Below are 16,489 nucleotides of genomic sequence, written 5' to 3' on the forward strand. Positions count from 1 at the left end.
GATAAACTTTTTGCAAAGACCTCAGTGATCAAACTATTTTTTACTATACTGATTTTCTGTTATTAACAATGATTTGTCTCATGATGTACCATGATTGGTCAATATAGATTTTTCTTGTGTCTTTAGGCAAAAAAAAAGATATATACTTATGTCTAATCATAGGAAAATGTGATTTTTGAGTATAAAATGTGGGCTAGCTTTAAATTATTTGACAGCCATCTATATATCTTATGTTTAATGAAATTATAATTTAAATACAATCTTAATAATTTTACTTTGAAAATTCTTTTTATTTAATGCCTTTGTTTACTGTACCATGGCCTACAGTCTTATTTGGTCCATCAAAGTTAAGTTTGGACATGGAAAATTGTTAGGAAAACTGCTTTAGGGAGTTAAATATCCAGCATATTTGCTTTCTTGTTAATGAATATCCTAAGTGTGTATCCTGACTAATTGTTAGTTTCTTCTCAAATGAAACCCTTTCTGTGTCTTGGCTGTCTGCCTTAACGCTGTAGGAGGCAGCTTCTTGCTTGGGACAAAGGCATTGGTGATGTGTTCCATGTTGAATCTGCCTTCAGTGCCTGGGCTGGCTTGCTATGGAAATGTGCTTAGCATTGATTAGGGGGTAGAGAGCTGTTTCTAAATCCTGCTTTTCTACTTTTTATTTCACTCATTTGCCAGAATTGTTCTTGGCACCAGCAGCTCCTTAACATATAGTTGTTGAATGACTGAAAGAAAGCAACTAATGTTTTAACTCCTTGCTAAGTCTGAGATTGGGAGGCAGTCCCCTAGAGTGGATAGAAAGAATGGTGGAGCCTCATCCCAAAGCTGCTCTGATGAAACTGCTAGAAAGCAGATTGTAGTTCTTTGTTTAGATTTTTAAAAATCCAAAAGAAGTCCTGACTGAGGCCAGGCCATTCCTTTTATGACAAGTAGTCCTGGGCCCAAGGTTGCCTGCATAGAGATCACAGGAGGGTGAAGGGAGCCTGGGAAGAAGGACAGATAAGTGCTGGGGACCTAGGAGCTCCAGTTGAGATTCTGTTCTGGAGCGGATGAGAGAAGACAGGTTACCCTTTCTTATCTTTGTTGTTGCAGGCCTCCCAGGGACTTGTGGGCTTGAACAGATATGATTCATGGGACCTGAAGGTGACTCTAGCTTCTGCCCAGTTTTGAGTTTTGTCAAGTTTTAAGCAGAGATCATTTGTCAACTATTTTGATCCCAGATTTGAATTTGGGGAGGAAGGGAGGAGCTATTGACCTGATGGGAATATCATAATCCGTTCAAGGAAATGGTCATCAGTACCTCAGAGGTGAAGGGAATATGTGAAGCTCTGGATCACTACAAGGAGCCCTGACTTACCAGTTGGCCCCAAAGTGCCCAGGCTGAGGGCATAGGAGCATGATGAGATGCAAGGATGTGGGATTATCAAGGGGCACTTCTACCAACTGGTGAAGGCAGTCTGCGGGGGAGGACACCTAAAGGTATGCGGAAAGTACCTAACCCAGGCCTCTCTGCATTAGGAGTGGAGGTGCAAAGTGAGCATCTCCAGTGCAGCATGGGATGGGAAGATAGGGAGGTGTCGCCCACTGTCTCGGTTTAGCCAGCACCACGGCTGGCTGTGTGCCTGCTACTGTCAGAGAGCAAGGGTCATCTGTCATGCCCAGCTATGCCTGCCACCCTGTTGCTGACTCAGTATTGGCAGAATTGCTGAGATGGGCCAGGTCATCACCTTTGCCTGGAGTGTTCATCCTTTCAGTGCCATTATTCTGGTGCTAAGTGCTGAAGAACATTTTCTGGTCTAGCCGAGAATGTCCTCTTGCTCTTGCCTGCCAGGCCTGTCCAGATCCTTTTGGTACTTAAATTGAGCTAACTCCAGCCAGAGTGGCTTGGAATTCATAGTGCGGTGGTTCAGAGTATAGGCTCGAAAGCCCTTGAGCCAGATTGCCTGGGTTCAAATCTCACCTATACTACTTACTAGGTAGATGACCTTGAGCAAGTCACTTAACTGCTCTATGCCTCATTTAAAATTACACACAACTACATGTAAAAGGGAGATGATACTGCTGCCTACCTACCTACATGATAGGGCTGTTACGGGGATTGAAGGTGATCATACATGTTAAGTGCTTGGCAGAACACTGCATGAGTGTGTTGTCATTATTAATTTGCTATTCCTTGTCCTATTCAGAAAGGATTTCAAGAGGCTGGATGCCTTAGATGTGGTCTAACTTGAAACCTTCATGTGGGTGTGCATCTGTCTTGTTTATTGCTGTGCCAGGCACAAAATAGGTATTTCATAAATATTTGTTATATGCTCAGAGTTGCTAAGCTGGATTAAAGTGACTTCTTAAGGATCCTCTGGCTCTATGAGTTTGAAAAAATGTTTCTTCTTTTGACATAAGACCCTTTCACAGCCTACTCAAGAGACTAGGTTAGTCTAATATTTGTATCTTTCTCAGATTTTATTTATATTTTTTCAAACATACGACAAAGTAGAGATAGTAAAATGACTTCTCGTGCATCCATCACCCAGCTTGCGTGACTAGCAGCATTCTGTTTTTGTCAGCCCTCAGCTTCTTTGTGGGGGTGTTCTTCTTGCTGGTGTGTTTTCAAGCAAAGCCTAGCAATTGTATCGTGTCACTTCTAAATTCTTCAGTATATATTTCTAACAGATACATCACCTCAGCACAACCACAATGTCATCATCATACCTAGCACAAGTGACAATGATTCCTTAATATCCTCTAAGACCCTTCTGTGTTGTTTCCTCATGGCCTCAAAAGTCCGAATATTGCATTAGGTTAATGTCTTTTAAGTTTATTTTAATTAATGGCACACTCCTTACACCCCCTACACATATACATGGACACTTTTTTTCCCCCATGATTCATTTGTTAAAGAAACTGGCTTATTTGTTCTGTAGGCTTTCCCACATTTTGAACCTGGCCTATTGTATCCTCAGGGTGTTGCTTGATCCTCTCTCCTCTGTATTTCATGTAAACTGGTAATTAGATTTAGAACTTGTTTATATTCGGATTCAAGATTTTTTTTGCAAGCCTGTATTATAAAGTGGTGTGCTTCCTGCGGCATCACATGAGGCATATAATGTCTGTCCCACTTTTAATGCTGTTAAGATGGATCAGTGGTTTCAGCATTTGTCAGCCTGATTCATCCAATATAATGGTCTTCATCAAACTTTCACCTAATTGTTTTAGCAGCCATTGATCATTGCTGATAGCTATTTTTTCATTAAGGATTAATTATCCATTTCTGTTATTCTTCCTGTATATATTGTCTGTGATTGTTCCATATAGAACTTTCCCTCATCAGCTTTGATTCCTTCCTGTATATATTGTCTGTGATTGTTCCATATAGAACTTTCCCTCATCAGCTTTGATTCCCCTGAAATGAGTCTGTAAAGAAAAGGCAGTATTGATGCTTGCTTTCCTTTTATTTATCAGTTAGCATACTATGAGTTGGTGCCTTAGCAACCTTTAGACGACCAGTGAGATTATTTAAAGTATCATTATGAACTCATGGCTTTTTATGCATTTGATTGTTTTCATCCATTACAGTCAATTTTTTGATGTTCAGCTTGTTTTAGGTCGCCCCTGCTGTGTCAGTGGTTCACACTCAATCATGATGGTTGATGAGGTTCGGGGCTCTTAACGTGCAAAAAGTTCTCTAATAAACAGGTAGGAGGAAAAGGAGATGAGAGTGGTGTTAAGAAGCCTCATGAAGAAAGTGTTTCATAGAGGATGGATTGGCTAGCTGTGTCATGCTGCTAATAGGACAGGAAAGATGAGGTCTGATGAGTGATCATTGAGTGGCTATTGATTTGGCAACTGGTCCAGTCATTGGTGATCTTGATAAGACGGATGGTGGGAGTAAAAACAGTGAAATAGGTTTAGGAGTAATTGAGAGGAAATCAATTATAATGAATATAGATAATAGTTTTAAAGAAATTTACTATAAAGAGAAGAAAAAAGATGGAATGGTAGCTGGAAAGGGAAGTGGGGTCAAGAGAACATTTATTGTTCTCATTGGGTTGTTTTATTTTTAAACTTTTTGTTTTGAAGTAATTTTAGATTTACAGAAGAGTTGCAAAGACAGGGTTCCTCTATATCCTTCATCCAGCTTCCCCAAATGTTTAACGTAGTTGTGGTATATTTATCAAAACTAGGGAATGAACAGTACAGCTAAATTGGTACAGTACTATTAACTAAAGCACAGTTTGTTTTGTTTTGTTTTTTTAAGAGGAGTGAAATAACAGCCTGATTGAAAAACCATGAAAGAGTAATTCAGTGGGACTCAGTTAGGGAAGTGACACCTTCTTCTAGAGGATGATGTATTAACTGTCATTTATTGAGCATCTGCTATGTGCAGTCACTGAGCTAGACATTGAAGATAGGAACGTATAAGACAAATACTTTGGGAAACTTTTTTTTTTTTTTGTAAGTCTAAGTGATAAAGGTACCTTCTGGAAATAACTGAGTTACACATTGAGAACATTTCGACAAAATTGAAAGTGGAAATGCTCTGGGGCAACATTTTTTTTGCACCTATCACTGTTTGAAAGAGAAGCCATAGCAAATGGATGACTGGGTGAGTCACTGGAATGATGGATCTTAGGGGCCCAGGGGTAGCAGAGTGGGAAAGGCTGCACCCATGCTCTGGAGGGTAGGAGGATTGTTATATGGGAGGCACAAACACGTGTGGATGCAGTGATTGTCAAATGATCCAAGGGCATGTCTCGTTGCTCCTATTTTTTTTTTTCCTGTCTGAATGGAAAACAGCAATTTCCTCCATTCCTGGTTATTGCAGATGATCTGATAATTTAACCTGAGAGCCGTTATTTCATTTTATTTTATTTTAAAACTCAAAAGAAGTATACTGTTCTCATCTTAAGAAGTATACTGTTCTCATCTTAAACAGTGAGATGTCTGGTCTTTAATATTACTCTTTCTTAACATACAATAAGCTAGCAGTGTGGTGATGACATGTAGATACCTCCTAATGTGCCATAAAATCAAGGCATGCATTTTAAAATGTTTCGTGCCCAGAAATCCAAACTTTTATAGTTGTTGAGCAGCCATCTTCATATGGTCTGTTCTGAATTCTTAAAACCTGCAGGAGCTCATCAGCCTAACCTGGCCCCTTCCAGCTCATCCCCATGTCCTATTTTGCTATATTTGAGCATAACAAGATTTTATCTCTTCCTTTTTAAAAATTAAATATGACCAAAAATTGTTAAATAATTTTTTAATTACCTAATAAATGTGACCACAAATATTAAATAAAATTATATAGATTAAAATGCTGATGTTCTCTTCTCCCCCATCCTATTCCCTTGCCTAGAAGGAACTTCTGTATAAAAAACTTGCTGGGTATCCTTTTAGAAATTTTATGGTATATTAATCTTGTATACATATACAGCTGTGGGTACCTATACAACTATGTATCTCATTCTTTTAATACACTTCAAATTCTTGCTATATACCATAATATACTTAACCATATCTCCATGATGGACATTTAAATTGTTTGGAGTTTTTGGCTATTACAAGCAATATTGCAGTAAACCTGTTTGTATAATTTTTCTGCACATACTCCTGTAGAATTACTAGAAGTGCCATTTCTGAATAAAAAAATTGACTAGTATTACCAAGTTACCCTATAAAATGCCTAATCAGTTTATATTCTAACAGGGTATGAAAGTGCCCATCTCTGGCCAACATTAGATACCCTCAGTCTCATACTTAAGTATTTTTTTTCCCCTAATCAGTTAGATGAAAGGTGATTTTTTTAACTAACAATTTTCTGATTGTTCCATAGCATTTTTTTTTCCTAAGGTATTTTAGCCATCCTTATTTCTTCTTTTCAGAATGGTAGATTCCTGTTGTAGATCCATTTTGATATCTTAATGATTTATAACCCTTTATAAAAATAGAATGAGTGCTAATCCTTTGTTATGTGTATTACAAATACATATTTTTTTCCAGTCTGTTACCAGTTCCTGAATTCTGTTTGTTGTAACTTATAACAGAGTTTTAAAGTTATATATAATCATATATGTTGGTCTTTTCCTTCGGCTTTTATGGATATATTTTCTTCTGATACTTCTATAGAATAAAACTCCAATTAGGCCTGTCTGTCTTAGAGACTATAGAAGCCCAGAGAGAAGAAACAAAAAATGAGGCAGATTGGTTGGCTGTGTGGGATGGTGGGAGGAACATGACACCAGGCTTCAAGAGACCTAAATCATGCCCATTCTACAACTTGTTTCCTGTGTGACTCATTCCACCTCTCTCTGAAACCTGCTTTCCTTATCTGTCGCTGTGGGTAGGACTATGCAATTTAAAATTGCTTTCAGCTTTACCTTTCTATAATTTCATGATAGAAAAATGGGCCTTAGAGATCAAGGTTGACTATACTGAGAGAAGTCTAAGGAGTATCTTAACTCTCTTCAAATATTTTATTGATTCTTGGGATGACTATTGTTTGTATCTCTGGGGTTGACAGAATAAGAAGACATTGTCTTGGACTGAAGCAAGGGAAAAGTTTGGTTTGATACAGGGGACTTTTGGACTATACTGCTGATTAAATTCTGGAGTCAGGGCTCAAGAGAAATAGTGGAATTACCGTTAGTAAGAAATAAAACTGACATTTGCCCATTGGGGCTTAAGGTGTACTTGACTGAGACAGGGACTGGATTGATAGTTCCCCAGGTTCATAAAAATCATAAAAAGGAAGTGTTTTAGACAGTTATTAACTTAGGCATTTTGTGGATCTAGAAACTGGTAAGTTTGCTAGTTGTTCTTTCTTCTAAATTGATTCTCTTGTTTTTTTTTCATTGAACAATCAACAAGATAGGAGGGACCCAGGACTGAAGGTTCATGAAATCAGAGGTCCATTATAGGAAGCATTTTAATGCTCACCCTAATAAGTGAAATATATTTCTTACTATCTTTAAGCCTTTATATTATTTAGAGGCCACAGAAAAATCCAAATCCAAACTGAACTTAATGACTAGTGAGCAACACATTTAAATACACAAGTTTTACCACATTAAATGATGAAAAGCCAGTCAGCAACATGGGATCATGTTTTAAAACTGTCTCTGGATGAATGAATATCTCTACTCTTTCTTCAAGACCCAGTCCCTACAGTTGACAACCAGGGTGGTTCTCCACCAATTCCTGGCTCAGGGCTTTGCTGGAATTGCCAACATTACCATTAGAAATCATTTGGGGCTGGGCGCGGTGACTCACGCCTGTAATCTCAGCACTTTGGGAGGCCAAGGTGGGCAAATCACCTGAGGTCGGGAGTTCAAGACCAGCCTGACCAACATGGAGAAACACTGTCTTTACTAATAATGTAAAAATTAGCCGGGCGTGGTGGTGCATGCCTGTAATCCCAGCTACTCGGCAGGCTGAGGCAAGAGAATTGCTTGAACCTGGGAGGTGGAGGTTGTGGTGAGCCGAAATTGTGCCATTGCACTCCAGCCTGGGCAACAAGAGCAAAACTCAGTCTCCAAAAAAAAAAAAAGAAATCATCTGGGAGAATTCCCACTCTGCCCGTCAGACCCAAGACAGTTAGTTCCCTTTGCACTCCCACATGCATACCATGGCACCTCCCCAAGAGCTGCTGCTTTCTCTTGCCACACAACTCCCTCCCTCCCAAAAAGAAAGATGTAGTTCTTTGGGTCTTTTTAAAAAATTATTATATATTTTTTTCAAAACGGAGTCTTGCTCCGTCACCTAGGCTGGAGTGCAGTGGCATGATCTCAGCTCACTGCAACTTCTGCCTCCCGGGTTCAAGTGATTCTCCTGCCTCAGCCTCCCGAGTAGCTGGGATTACAGGCACATGCCACCACGCCTAATTCTTGTATTTTTAATAGAGACAGGGTTTCACCATGTTGGCCAGGCTGGTCTTGAACTCTTGACCTGGCCTCTTTGGGTGTTAAGAAAGGTATAAAGACTTCACTTTTAGTGACTTTGTCTAATGTTGAATGTGTCAAACTCTGAAAACTAATCCATGCAAGAGGTTCTGGAAAAGTTCCAGGCAATATCACTGGAGTATTTATTACTCTGAGGAAATGCCTTTGATAAGGACAGGGTTGGTAGCTTCAATACCTCCCCCTCATTCCCCAATCATTTGCAAAATCCAGTCACTTTTGCTTCTGAATAACTCTCAAATCTGTCCCCTTCTTTGCTAAGATTCAAGCCAGCAGCCCCCACCTAGACTAAAGCACTAGCCTCTGCAGCATCTCTGGGATCCCTGCATTTTCCTCATTCAGCAGCCAGAAAGACGTTTTAAAAAAATGCAAATCTGATGTCATCAGTGGCCTCCTATTAAGCCTTACAACAAGGACCAGAATCCTTACCATGGTTCACAAGGCCCTTCTGCATTGCTGTCTTCTCAGCACCTAGCACAGTTGTGTAGGAATTTTAAAATGTGTATCTGTTTAACAAATCATTTGATCCCCTCATCCCCACATAAATGCACAGGTCTCTCCCATAGCCTGGCTTCCTCTGCTGGAGGGACATGCCACTGTTTTGCAAGGGCTGGGGAAGCAAGCACCAGCCAGGTTCAGAGAGCCATTCATCTGCAACCAGGGTTCATTTTCTTAGTCTAGCCACTGAAACGATTGTTATCAACAGGAACCTGTGGTGAACATCACTTTGCTTCCTTCTCTGGCAACAGCTGCCTCAGAAACCTAGCCAAAGGCTCATTGGGTCTTGTCCTTAGATCTCATGTCCACACACTTCCCTGTTCAAAACTCTAGGAGCCAGGTACAGGAAACCCAGCCTCTCCTGGGAAGCTGCATCAGTGGTTTTGGCGGGTCATAGTGCAGGCAGAGCACTAATCACCAGGGGCCCACCCTGCACTACTCACGCAGTTGGCCTCCAGCACTTCCAGCAGGGCTCTTGGAAACAAGATCTGTGGCAACAACTGGGAGTCAGTGCCGAGCTTCTCCTGGCCACACACACCAGTCATCCTCACCCTTCCCGTCTTGCCAGTCCTTTCAGGACTTGATCTTCAATCTTAGGCTGCTGTGAGCCCTAGCAGGACAGAGCCCAGACTGTGTGCTCCCTGCAGCACAGTGCCCCTATGCCAGCTAGGAGCTCAGCTAGAGTGGGTTGCACGAGTCGTGAGTTTTGGGTCAACCTATTCCTACTAATAAGCACTGTCTACACCTGAGAGCTATTCCTGAACGATTTTGTGGTTTAGAGAGGGCCATGATGAATATGTTTAGAGTACTGATAAAATGTGCTTCATAAGAAATAAATGAGAATACCTCCTGCTAATGTTTTTGGAAGCTGCTCCCATCAAGCATCAGCAACTCTAGTGAAGCATGGTCAACCTGGAGATCTGAAAAAATCAGACAGGCATTTGACTAATGTTTACCTTTTTGTTACTTATAAACCATTGATAAATAATTTAAGACTTTATAAATATTATTACAGTATTTCTGTTAAGATGGGATATACTACGCTTCAGTAGCCAATAAATCTCAAAATCTCAGTGGCTCACCTTAGCAAAGGTTTATTTAACGCCCATGTCAAGATCCATCTTTTTTTTTTTTGACAGGGTCTTGTTCTATTGTCCAGGCTGGAGTGCAGTGGTGTGCCCACAGCTCACTGCAGCCTCGACCTCCTGGGCTCAAGCAATTCTCTCACTTTAGCCTCCCAAGTAGCTGGTACATGTACCACCACACCCAGCGGATTTTTTTTTTTTTTTTTTTGCAGAGGCAAGTTCTTGCTATGTTGCCCAGGCTGGTCTCGAACTCCTGAGCTCAAGCGATCCTTCTGTCTCAGCCTCCCAAAGTGCTGGGACTATAGGCGTGAGCCACCACACCCAGCCTCATGGTCCATCTTGAACTGTGCTGAGGGTGTTGGAGATGATGGGCTGGGAGTCCCTGAAGCTTTTATCAGACCTGCTCCTGTCTCATTGCCAGAACCAGTCTCACGGCCCCAAACTGCAAGAGAAGCTGGGGAGTAGAGGATATACTTCCATGGATATTGGGTGGGCACTAACAGTATCTGCCACATTGATTACCTATCAGCATGTGATTAACTGCTACCCACAGAGTACTTACCATGGACCAAGCACTTTATTCACATCTTATTAATCCTCACAAAAATCCAAAGAGGTGGGTGCCATTTCACCCCATTTCACACTTGAGGCGATTGATGCTCAGAGCTGTGAAGAAACTGAGGCGGTTACACATGTAGACTGGGTCTAGTTAGCATCCTCACCAGCTCTGTCTGATTCCAAAGCCCAGCTGGGCTTTTCCACTACACCAAGCCCAAAACAGTGTTACTTCATTAACATACATTTCCTCAGGCTTTCCATATGTCAGTATTTTGACCTTGTGGCTACATGCACTTCAGAGCAATGCACCTGCCTTTCTTTAAGCAGATTAGATAAGAATTCTTCTTCCTCCCATCATTGCCCTGCCAGTGGTGCTAAACTTCACCCACTACCCTCTCCTGAGCCTCTGCAGGTGAAGTAGTTGAAAACAGCTTCCCAGTGAAAGAATCTGGATTCAGCCACAACATCGTAGGAATGCCACATTTCAATCACCTGATAACCACCTGATCACAGTGGGTTTGCAGGACTCCCCTGCAAACCCACTGTGACAGCTGCAGCCTCACAGACTTAACTGCCAAGTGCACAAGCTTCCTCATGCCAAACACTGTATGTCTTTGTGGCTTTTACTGTCTGTGGGACCTGGTCAGTGCAAATGATGGCTTTTTACCCTATTGGCAATCACAGGGAACTTAACATTTCCTTCAGAAATGCCTCCACTTGAAATGTACATGCAGGATGTTGAGAATGGATTTTAGGGCCTTTATTATTTACCACTTGTAGAAAGCATTTTATTTCACAAGCTGTGTTTCAACTGACAGAGACCCTGTGGCCAGTGGTATTCAACTTTGGCTGCACCTTAGAGTCCTCTGGGAGCTTTTAAAAATCCTGATGCCCACGCCACTCCCCAGATCATTCATTCACAAGCTCTGCGGGCGAGCCCCGGCATCAGGATTTTGTATAGCTTCCTCAGTGATTTCAAGCTGCTGCTAACTTAACACCCTCCACTGTAGACTGATTTTTGCCAGAATCAGCAGGGTGTAGAGAAGCAAGGGAGAAAAAACAAGACCTTTAGGAACTGTTAGCCTGACACTAGGGCCAAACTCTCTTGAGGAATTCAAATTATTGTCACCTTTTTTTTCCCCATAGCAAATACAGCCAACATAAATGTCAATTAATTAATTGAAAAATGTACCCAAAGCTGAGCAATGTAAGGCCCTCTAGCCTGGAACCGTTTGCTTTTCAAAGTTGAGTGTGGTGTTTTTGTCCTGGCCTGTTGCTGACTAGCATATCCTTTAAGATATGTGCCAAGAGATAATGTTTTTATTAAATCAAAATGCTGTATAGATATTGACTTAGTTGTGGAAAATGTCATTAAAAAATAGTTGTCTTCTCTTTGAACAGGGCCTTCAACCTCTTTAAGCTCTGAGGGTTGGGTGGGGAGTTTGTCAAGAAGAAAAAGCTATGTGATGTGGCTGTACAAAGGTTTTACATTTTGCTCTATAAAAATATATTACAAATGTTTGTGGTTTTGTTTTTGTTTTGTTTTTCTGAGATGGAGTCTTGCTCTGTGCCCAGACTGGAGTGCAGTGGTGCAGTCTCGGCTCACTGCAATCTCTGCCTCCCAGGTTCAAGCAATTCTCCTGCCTCGGCCTCCCGAGTAGCTGAGATTACAAGCACCCGCCACCACGCCCAGCTAATTTTTGTATTTTTAGTAGAGATGGGGTTTCACCACGTTGGCCAGGCTGGTCTCGAACTCCTGACCTCAGGTGATCGGCCCGCCTCCGCCTCCCAAAGTGCTGGGATTACAAGGCATGAGCCACCATGCCTGGCCTACAAATGTTTTATTTTAATAAACTTGCAAAGGGAAAAGACTTGCCTCACTAATTTAAAAAGTTATTCAGAAATAACTTGCCTCACTAATTTACTTAAAAGCTTGGAAACAATGTTTGTTAGACATTGATGTAAGGTTTTTTGCTTATTTTAAAAAGGTATTTGTCTCCACCATCCCAGAAATGGGAGGTGGCTGTACCCCTTACTTACCTGGTGGCATCTGAGTTCCACTTGCCATCTCTTTCTACAAATGACGAGAAAGCACAGCAAGTCTAGCTGGCTCTGCAGCTTTCCATGGGAACTTTGTCTTCCTCCACCACGTCATCCTGCTGCCAGGAGTTAGAAACTTATAGTGAATGGGGGGTGTGGGCTGGAATCCTTTGGACATGAGGCCAGGACTGTTCCTAGTGACACGATAAACACTCACTCCTCACGGTGCACTAACTCATAGATGATTTATTGCCGTAAGTAACTAAACAAGAGAAGAGACAGGCTGTGGGTTTGGTCAAGACAATCAGTATTCCCTCTCCAAGGTTCGCCAGTTGCATCTACGTAAAGCCTTAATACTTTCTGGACGATATACACATGATAAACACAGCATACATGGGTAACAACTTGACCAATGTTACACTGATTAAAATAGCACATAACAAGGGCGCCAGCCAGTCCCGATGCCCTGAAGTGACAGAAGTAATGTGGTTTGTATGATGTGCTGAGTACAAAACCTTTAAAAACAACTTTTTGGCATTAATACTAACACAGAATACTTCCTTGAACATTCTGCAAGAGTAGGTGCAGACACAGAATTACTTCTTCATTTCCAGATTACCAGTATCTATAGGACTATTTTGAGAAAAGCTGGGAGGCGGAGCACCTCCCCTCCCCAATGTCATTTTCTTTGTCAAAGCAGAAGAGTCGAAGGGGTTTAGGTGGAGAAGGGCAGCTGACAGGGCTCCTGGAGTTGTTAAGTCACCAAGTAGCTGCAGGGGATGGACACTGCCCCACACGATGTGGGATGAACAGCCTTGGTTTGTAGCCCAGGGTATCCATGGATTTGACCCGAATGCTCCCTGGAGGCCCTGTGGCGAGGACAGGCACTGGATGGTCCAGACCCTCTGGCTGGAGGAGTGGTGGAGCCAGGACTGGGCCTTCAGCCATGAGGGCTAGAAGAAATAACCTGACCTCTTGCATTCTAACACTGGGTCATTAATGACACCTTTCCAGTGGATGTGCAAAAACCAACACTGTCAGGAACCTGGCCCTGGGAGGGCTCAGGTGAGCTCACAAGGAGAGGTCAAGCCAAGCCAAAGGGTAGGTAACACACAACACCAGGGAAACCAGCCCCCAAACCAGCTGTTGGTAAGATGCCTTGGGTTTGGCAACTCACCTAGTTTTAGCACAAATTGCCCAAGACTCAGTTTTCTTCAACCGTACCAAGCTCTCTGACTTCCTCAGCATCCCCGTCCCTGGCATCCTCTCCAGGATTGGAGTGCCCAGTGCAAATCCCCACCAGGGCCCTGCTGTGGCTGGCAGGACCATTCTGCACAGCCTCACCCTCCACACCCACCCCACACAGCAGGCCACCAGGGGACAGCTGTTCTCCCTTGTCCTCTTGGACAGGGCCCTTCATCTCCTCGGAGACTCCACCCTCCTGCTGCTGTCCCGAAACACAGTTTCCCATGTCTCCAGCTTTGGAAGACTGGTCTTCTAAGTTCTTCTCATTTTCTTCTGCTTGTTGTTTGTCTCTGGCACTGAGTTTACCTTTTGATTTCCTCATCTGCCTGTTGTGCATTTCTTCTCTGGAGAATCGCCACTGAAACTAGAAATCAGAAAGGATGGGGATAAATAACAAGCCTCCGGGAACCCAGAGCTTCACCCAAAGCCTTGTTTGCATTCATACCCACACCATGTCTGAGTGAGACATACAATTCCCAGCATCCCCCAGCCAGGCAGTACAGGCACCAAACTTGAATTGCACACTATCACATCACACCCACCCCAAGAGCCTGCACCACACCTTCCAGGATGTGTATTTTAGATGTAGATTTCAGGTTCTGTTGGAGCAGAGCAGTATTTCTTTTGACTGGCTCTATACCAAAGGCCCACATAGGAAAGGGCTCCTAAAGTCCTATCATTTGGAGGGCCAGGATGGAGAGGAGATGTGAGGCCTGCCCCCAGTAAGAGCCAGAGCTGCAGCTACTCATTTCCATTCTGAGCAGGCTGAGGATTACCAGGCACGGGGCTGGCATTCTCTCACTAGGTCACCTGAGTAAGGCAGGGCCCAGAACATGGGGCAGACACTGTGCTGTACCACTCAGATCCCCCCACAGGACTGGCGGGCCCGCTCCCCAGCTAGGCCGATAGCCCTTTGCTGACCACCACCTCACAGAAGGGTCACACCAGGGCAACCTACAACCAATGACTGCCCCAGGTGGGATACAACAACCCATTTCCTGATCCCAATTTGGGATAATGCAAATGCCATCCCAGCTCCAAGCCAACCTGGGGGATTGTGACTGCATCACAGCCCAAATTCTCCCTCTGCCCGCTACTGTACCGACAAGTGTTCTAAGGTAACTCCCTCTAAAAACTTCCAATCTCAGAGGCCGCTTCCCAGGGGGCCCAACCTGCAACCAAGCATTTCCCGGTGTGACAGGGAAGTCAGAGGCTCAGAGTCCCAAGGTCACGCGGCCAGTAATAGAGTTGGGCAACAACCAGGGTCTCATTAAATCTCTGGAGCAAGACCACCCGAGAGAGAGCCCCAGCTCTGCCACTGACTGGCCAAGTTTCTCAATCTGAATTTCTCATCTCGGTGGCCCAGAGTGCACATGGGGTTTTAGTTTTCAGTTCCCACCATGGCCACTTCCTTGTGCTTCAGCTGTATCTCATTGGTTTCACCAAATACGCACTTAAATCTTAGACATTATATAATTGAGAGAAAAAGGGAGCTCTCAGTTCCTATGATTTCTTGCTGGGCTAGAGAGAGGAGCCCAGGAATGCAGTTGCACCATCAGTGGGAAATGATTTCTTAAGGCTTTAGCATGTTGTAAATGATTCTGAGCGCTTTGCTAGGAAAAACCAAAAATGTGCTATGTAAATGTTTAAAAATCTGCCATTTTTGTAGTTTTCCACGGTAGAGATCTGTTTCCTCAGATAAAACATTTGCCCAAACACAGAATTCTGAGATTTAATACATTATAGGATTCTTGGATTTAGCACCTTTTAGATAAGAATGGTAATGGAATGTTCCATTAAAGTAGAGAAACATGAGTGAAATACATGTTGAGGTTAGGATTTAACATTTATCTGGTCCTTTCCCACCCTGTATCCCCCAAAAAACCCAAATGAGTTCACTTACAATGTTGGATGGGTTTCTCCTTTGACTTCTTTTGAAATGTCTCGTACTGCAGCTGACAGACTTCCCCTAGGAGATGGGTGGAGCTTCTTCCACCCAAACTGTGAGGATCCCAATAATGGAATCACTCTGTAGGCTAAGTGGTGTCTCAGACCCACCTCCTACTTAAGCCGAGCCTGCCAGGCAGGCATCTCGAGGCTCCAAACCCACCAGAGGAGGCCCCTGATTTTAGCCCTCAGCATGACCGTGGCTGCCTCCACCAAGCTTCCATAGTTTCCAGGCACCGTGTTATGGTTCGTAACTGCTGCCCTGTGTCAGACAGCTGCCGTTGCATTTTAATTCCAGCCCAAATGTAAGAGTCTCTCCTTTTTTTTTAATGGATGTTCCAAAACAGTCAGAGCCTCTTCACATTTTATATCATTTTACGTGTTTTTAGAAAAGGACTCCAGGTTTTGAGTAGGACCGGGGGAGTCTCTGAGCTTAACCAGCAAGCCACAGATAAAACAGGTTGCACTGAGTTGGGGGCCTTCCCAAGCCAGAGCATCTGTGGCAGTTGGGTGTGTCACCAAATCCAATTAGCCGCCCAATTCAGAAATAACTGTCTAAAAGAAAAAAAGAAATCCTTCACTTTACAGCAGTGTGTGTCCAGAGTTCCATGTCAGCAGGAGCCAATGGATTTAATTTGCACATTTTAAAAACTGCCCATGATGTGTCCACTTCAAGTAGTTTAGCTGGAAGGAAGTCTTCCCGAGTTGTAGAAATCACCTACTCCCTTTGAGGAAGTTTAATATTTGCCTTGAAAATCACACGCACGTACACAGAAGTTTCTTTCCAATGCTGAAAAGTCTTGATTAGAAAATTCTATCCATGTTGCTGATTAAAAGAAGACTAAATATGCCACATCCTCGGTGTGCCAATCTTGCAGTTTCTTTTCTTAAGTTTTAATGCTAGACATACTATGTGTGTCCTCGCTAAGAAGCTGATTACTCATTCATTGATTCAACAAGTATCTGTTGAGCACCAACTAAAATCTGGGTACACAACACAGGAAAAAGGTCTTTGCTCTTGTGGAGACTATGTCTGACTCTGCCTGGGAAGGATAAAATAATGACCACAAATAACTAAAAGCCCAGAGGAGAGCTCTGAAGGAGAAGAACGTGGTTCTTTTCCAGTGTAGTACAAAGGAGTCTGGTTTGGTATAAAAG

The 16,489-nt window shown here is 42.9% G+C and overlaps 2 protein-coding genes across 13 annotated transcripts in view; one reads left to right on the forward strand and one right to left on the reverse strand.

The window, feature by feature from the left end:
* OXNAD1 (oxidoreductase NAD binding domain containing 1) overlaps positions 1-16,489 on the forward strand; it is an 84,734-nt gene that overhangs the window by 38,560 nt on the left and 29,685 nt on the right. The window contains exon 10 of one of the 8 annotated variants that reach the window (XM_034955928.3): positions 1,096-11,497. The exons of the other annotated variants lie outside the window; for them this stretch is intronic. The gene's annotated coding sequence lies outside the window, so the exon portion shown is untranslated. Of the gene's footprint in view, positions 1-1,095; positions 11,498-16,489 lie in introns of those variants that run through there. 8 annotated transcript variants of the gene reach the window in all.
* The window catches only part of RFTN1 (raftlin, lipid raft linker 1), a 199,673-nt gene continuing 195,543 nt past the window's right edge, over positions 12,360-16,489 (reverse strand). For all 5 annotated transcript variants that reach the window (XM_003826192.6, XM_008951666.4, XM_055109532.1 and 2 more), the window contains one exon: positions 12,360-13,748. In XM_003826192.6, coding sequence (XP_003826240.1) covers positions 13,344-13,748 — 405 coding nt within the window. In that variant the 3' untranslated portion in view covers positions 12,360-13,343. The remainder of the gene's footprint in view (positions 13,749-16,489) is intronic.

The sequence above is a fragment of the Pan paniscus genome, chromosome 2 (genome assembly GCF_029289425.2).
Source record: "Pan paniscus chromosome 2, NHGRI_mPanPan1-v2.0_pri, whole genome shotgun sequence".
Taxonomy (NCBI): domain Eukaryota; kingdom Metazoa; phylum Chordata; class Mammalia; order Primates; family Hominidae; genus Pan; species Pan paniscus.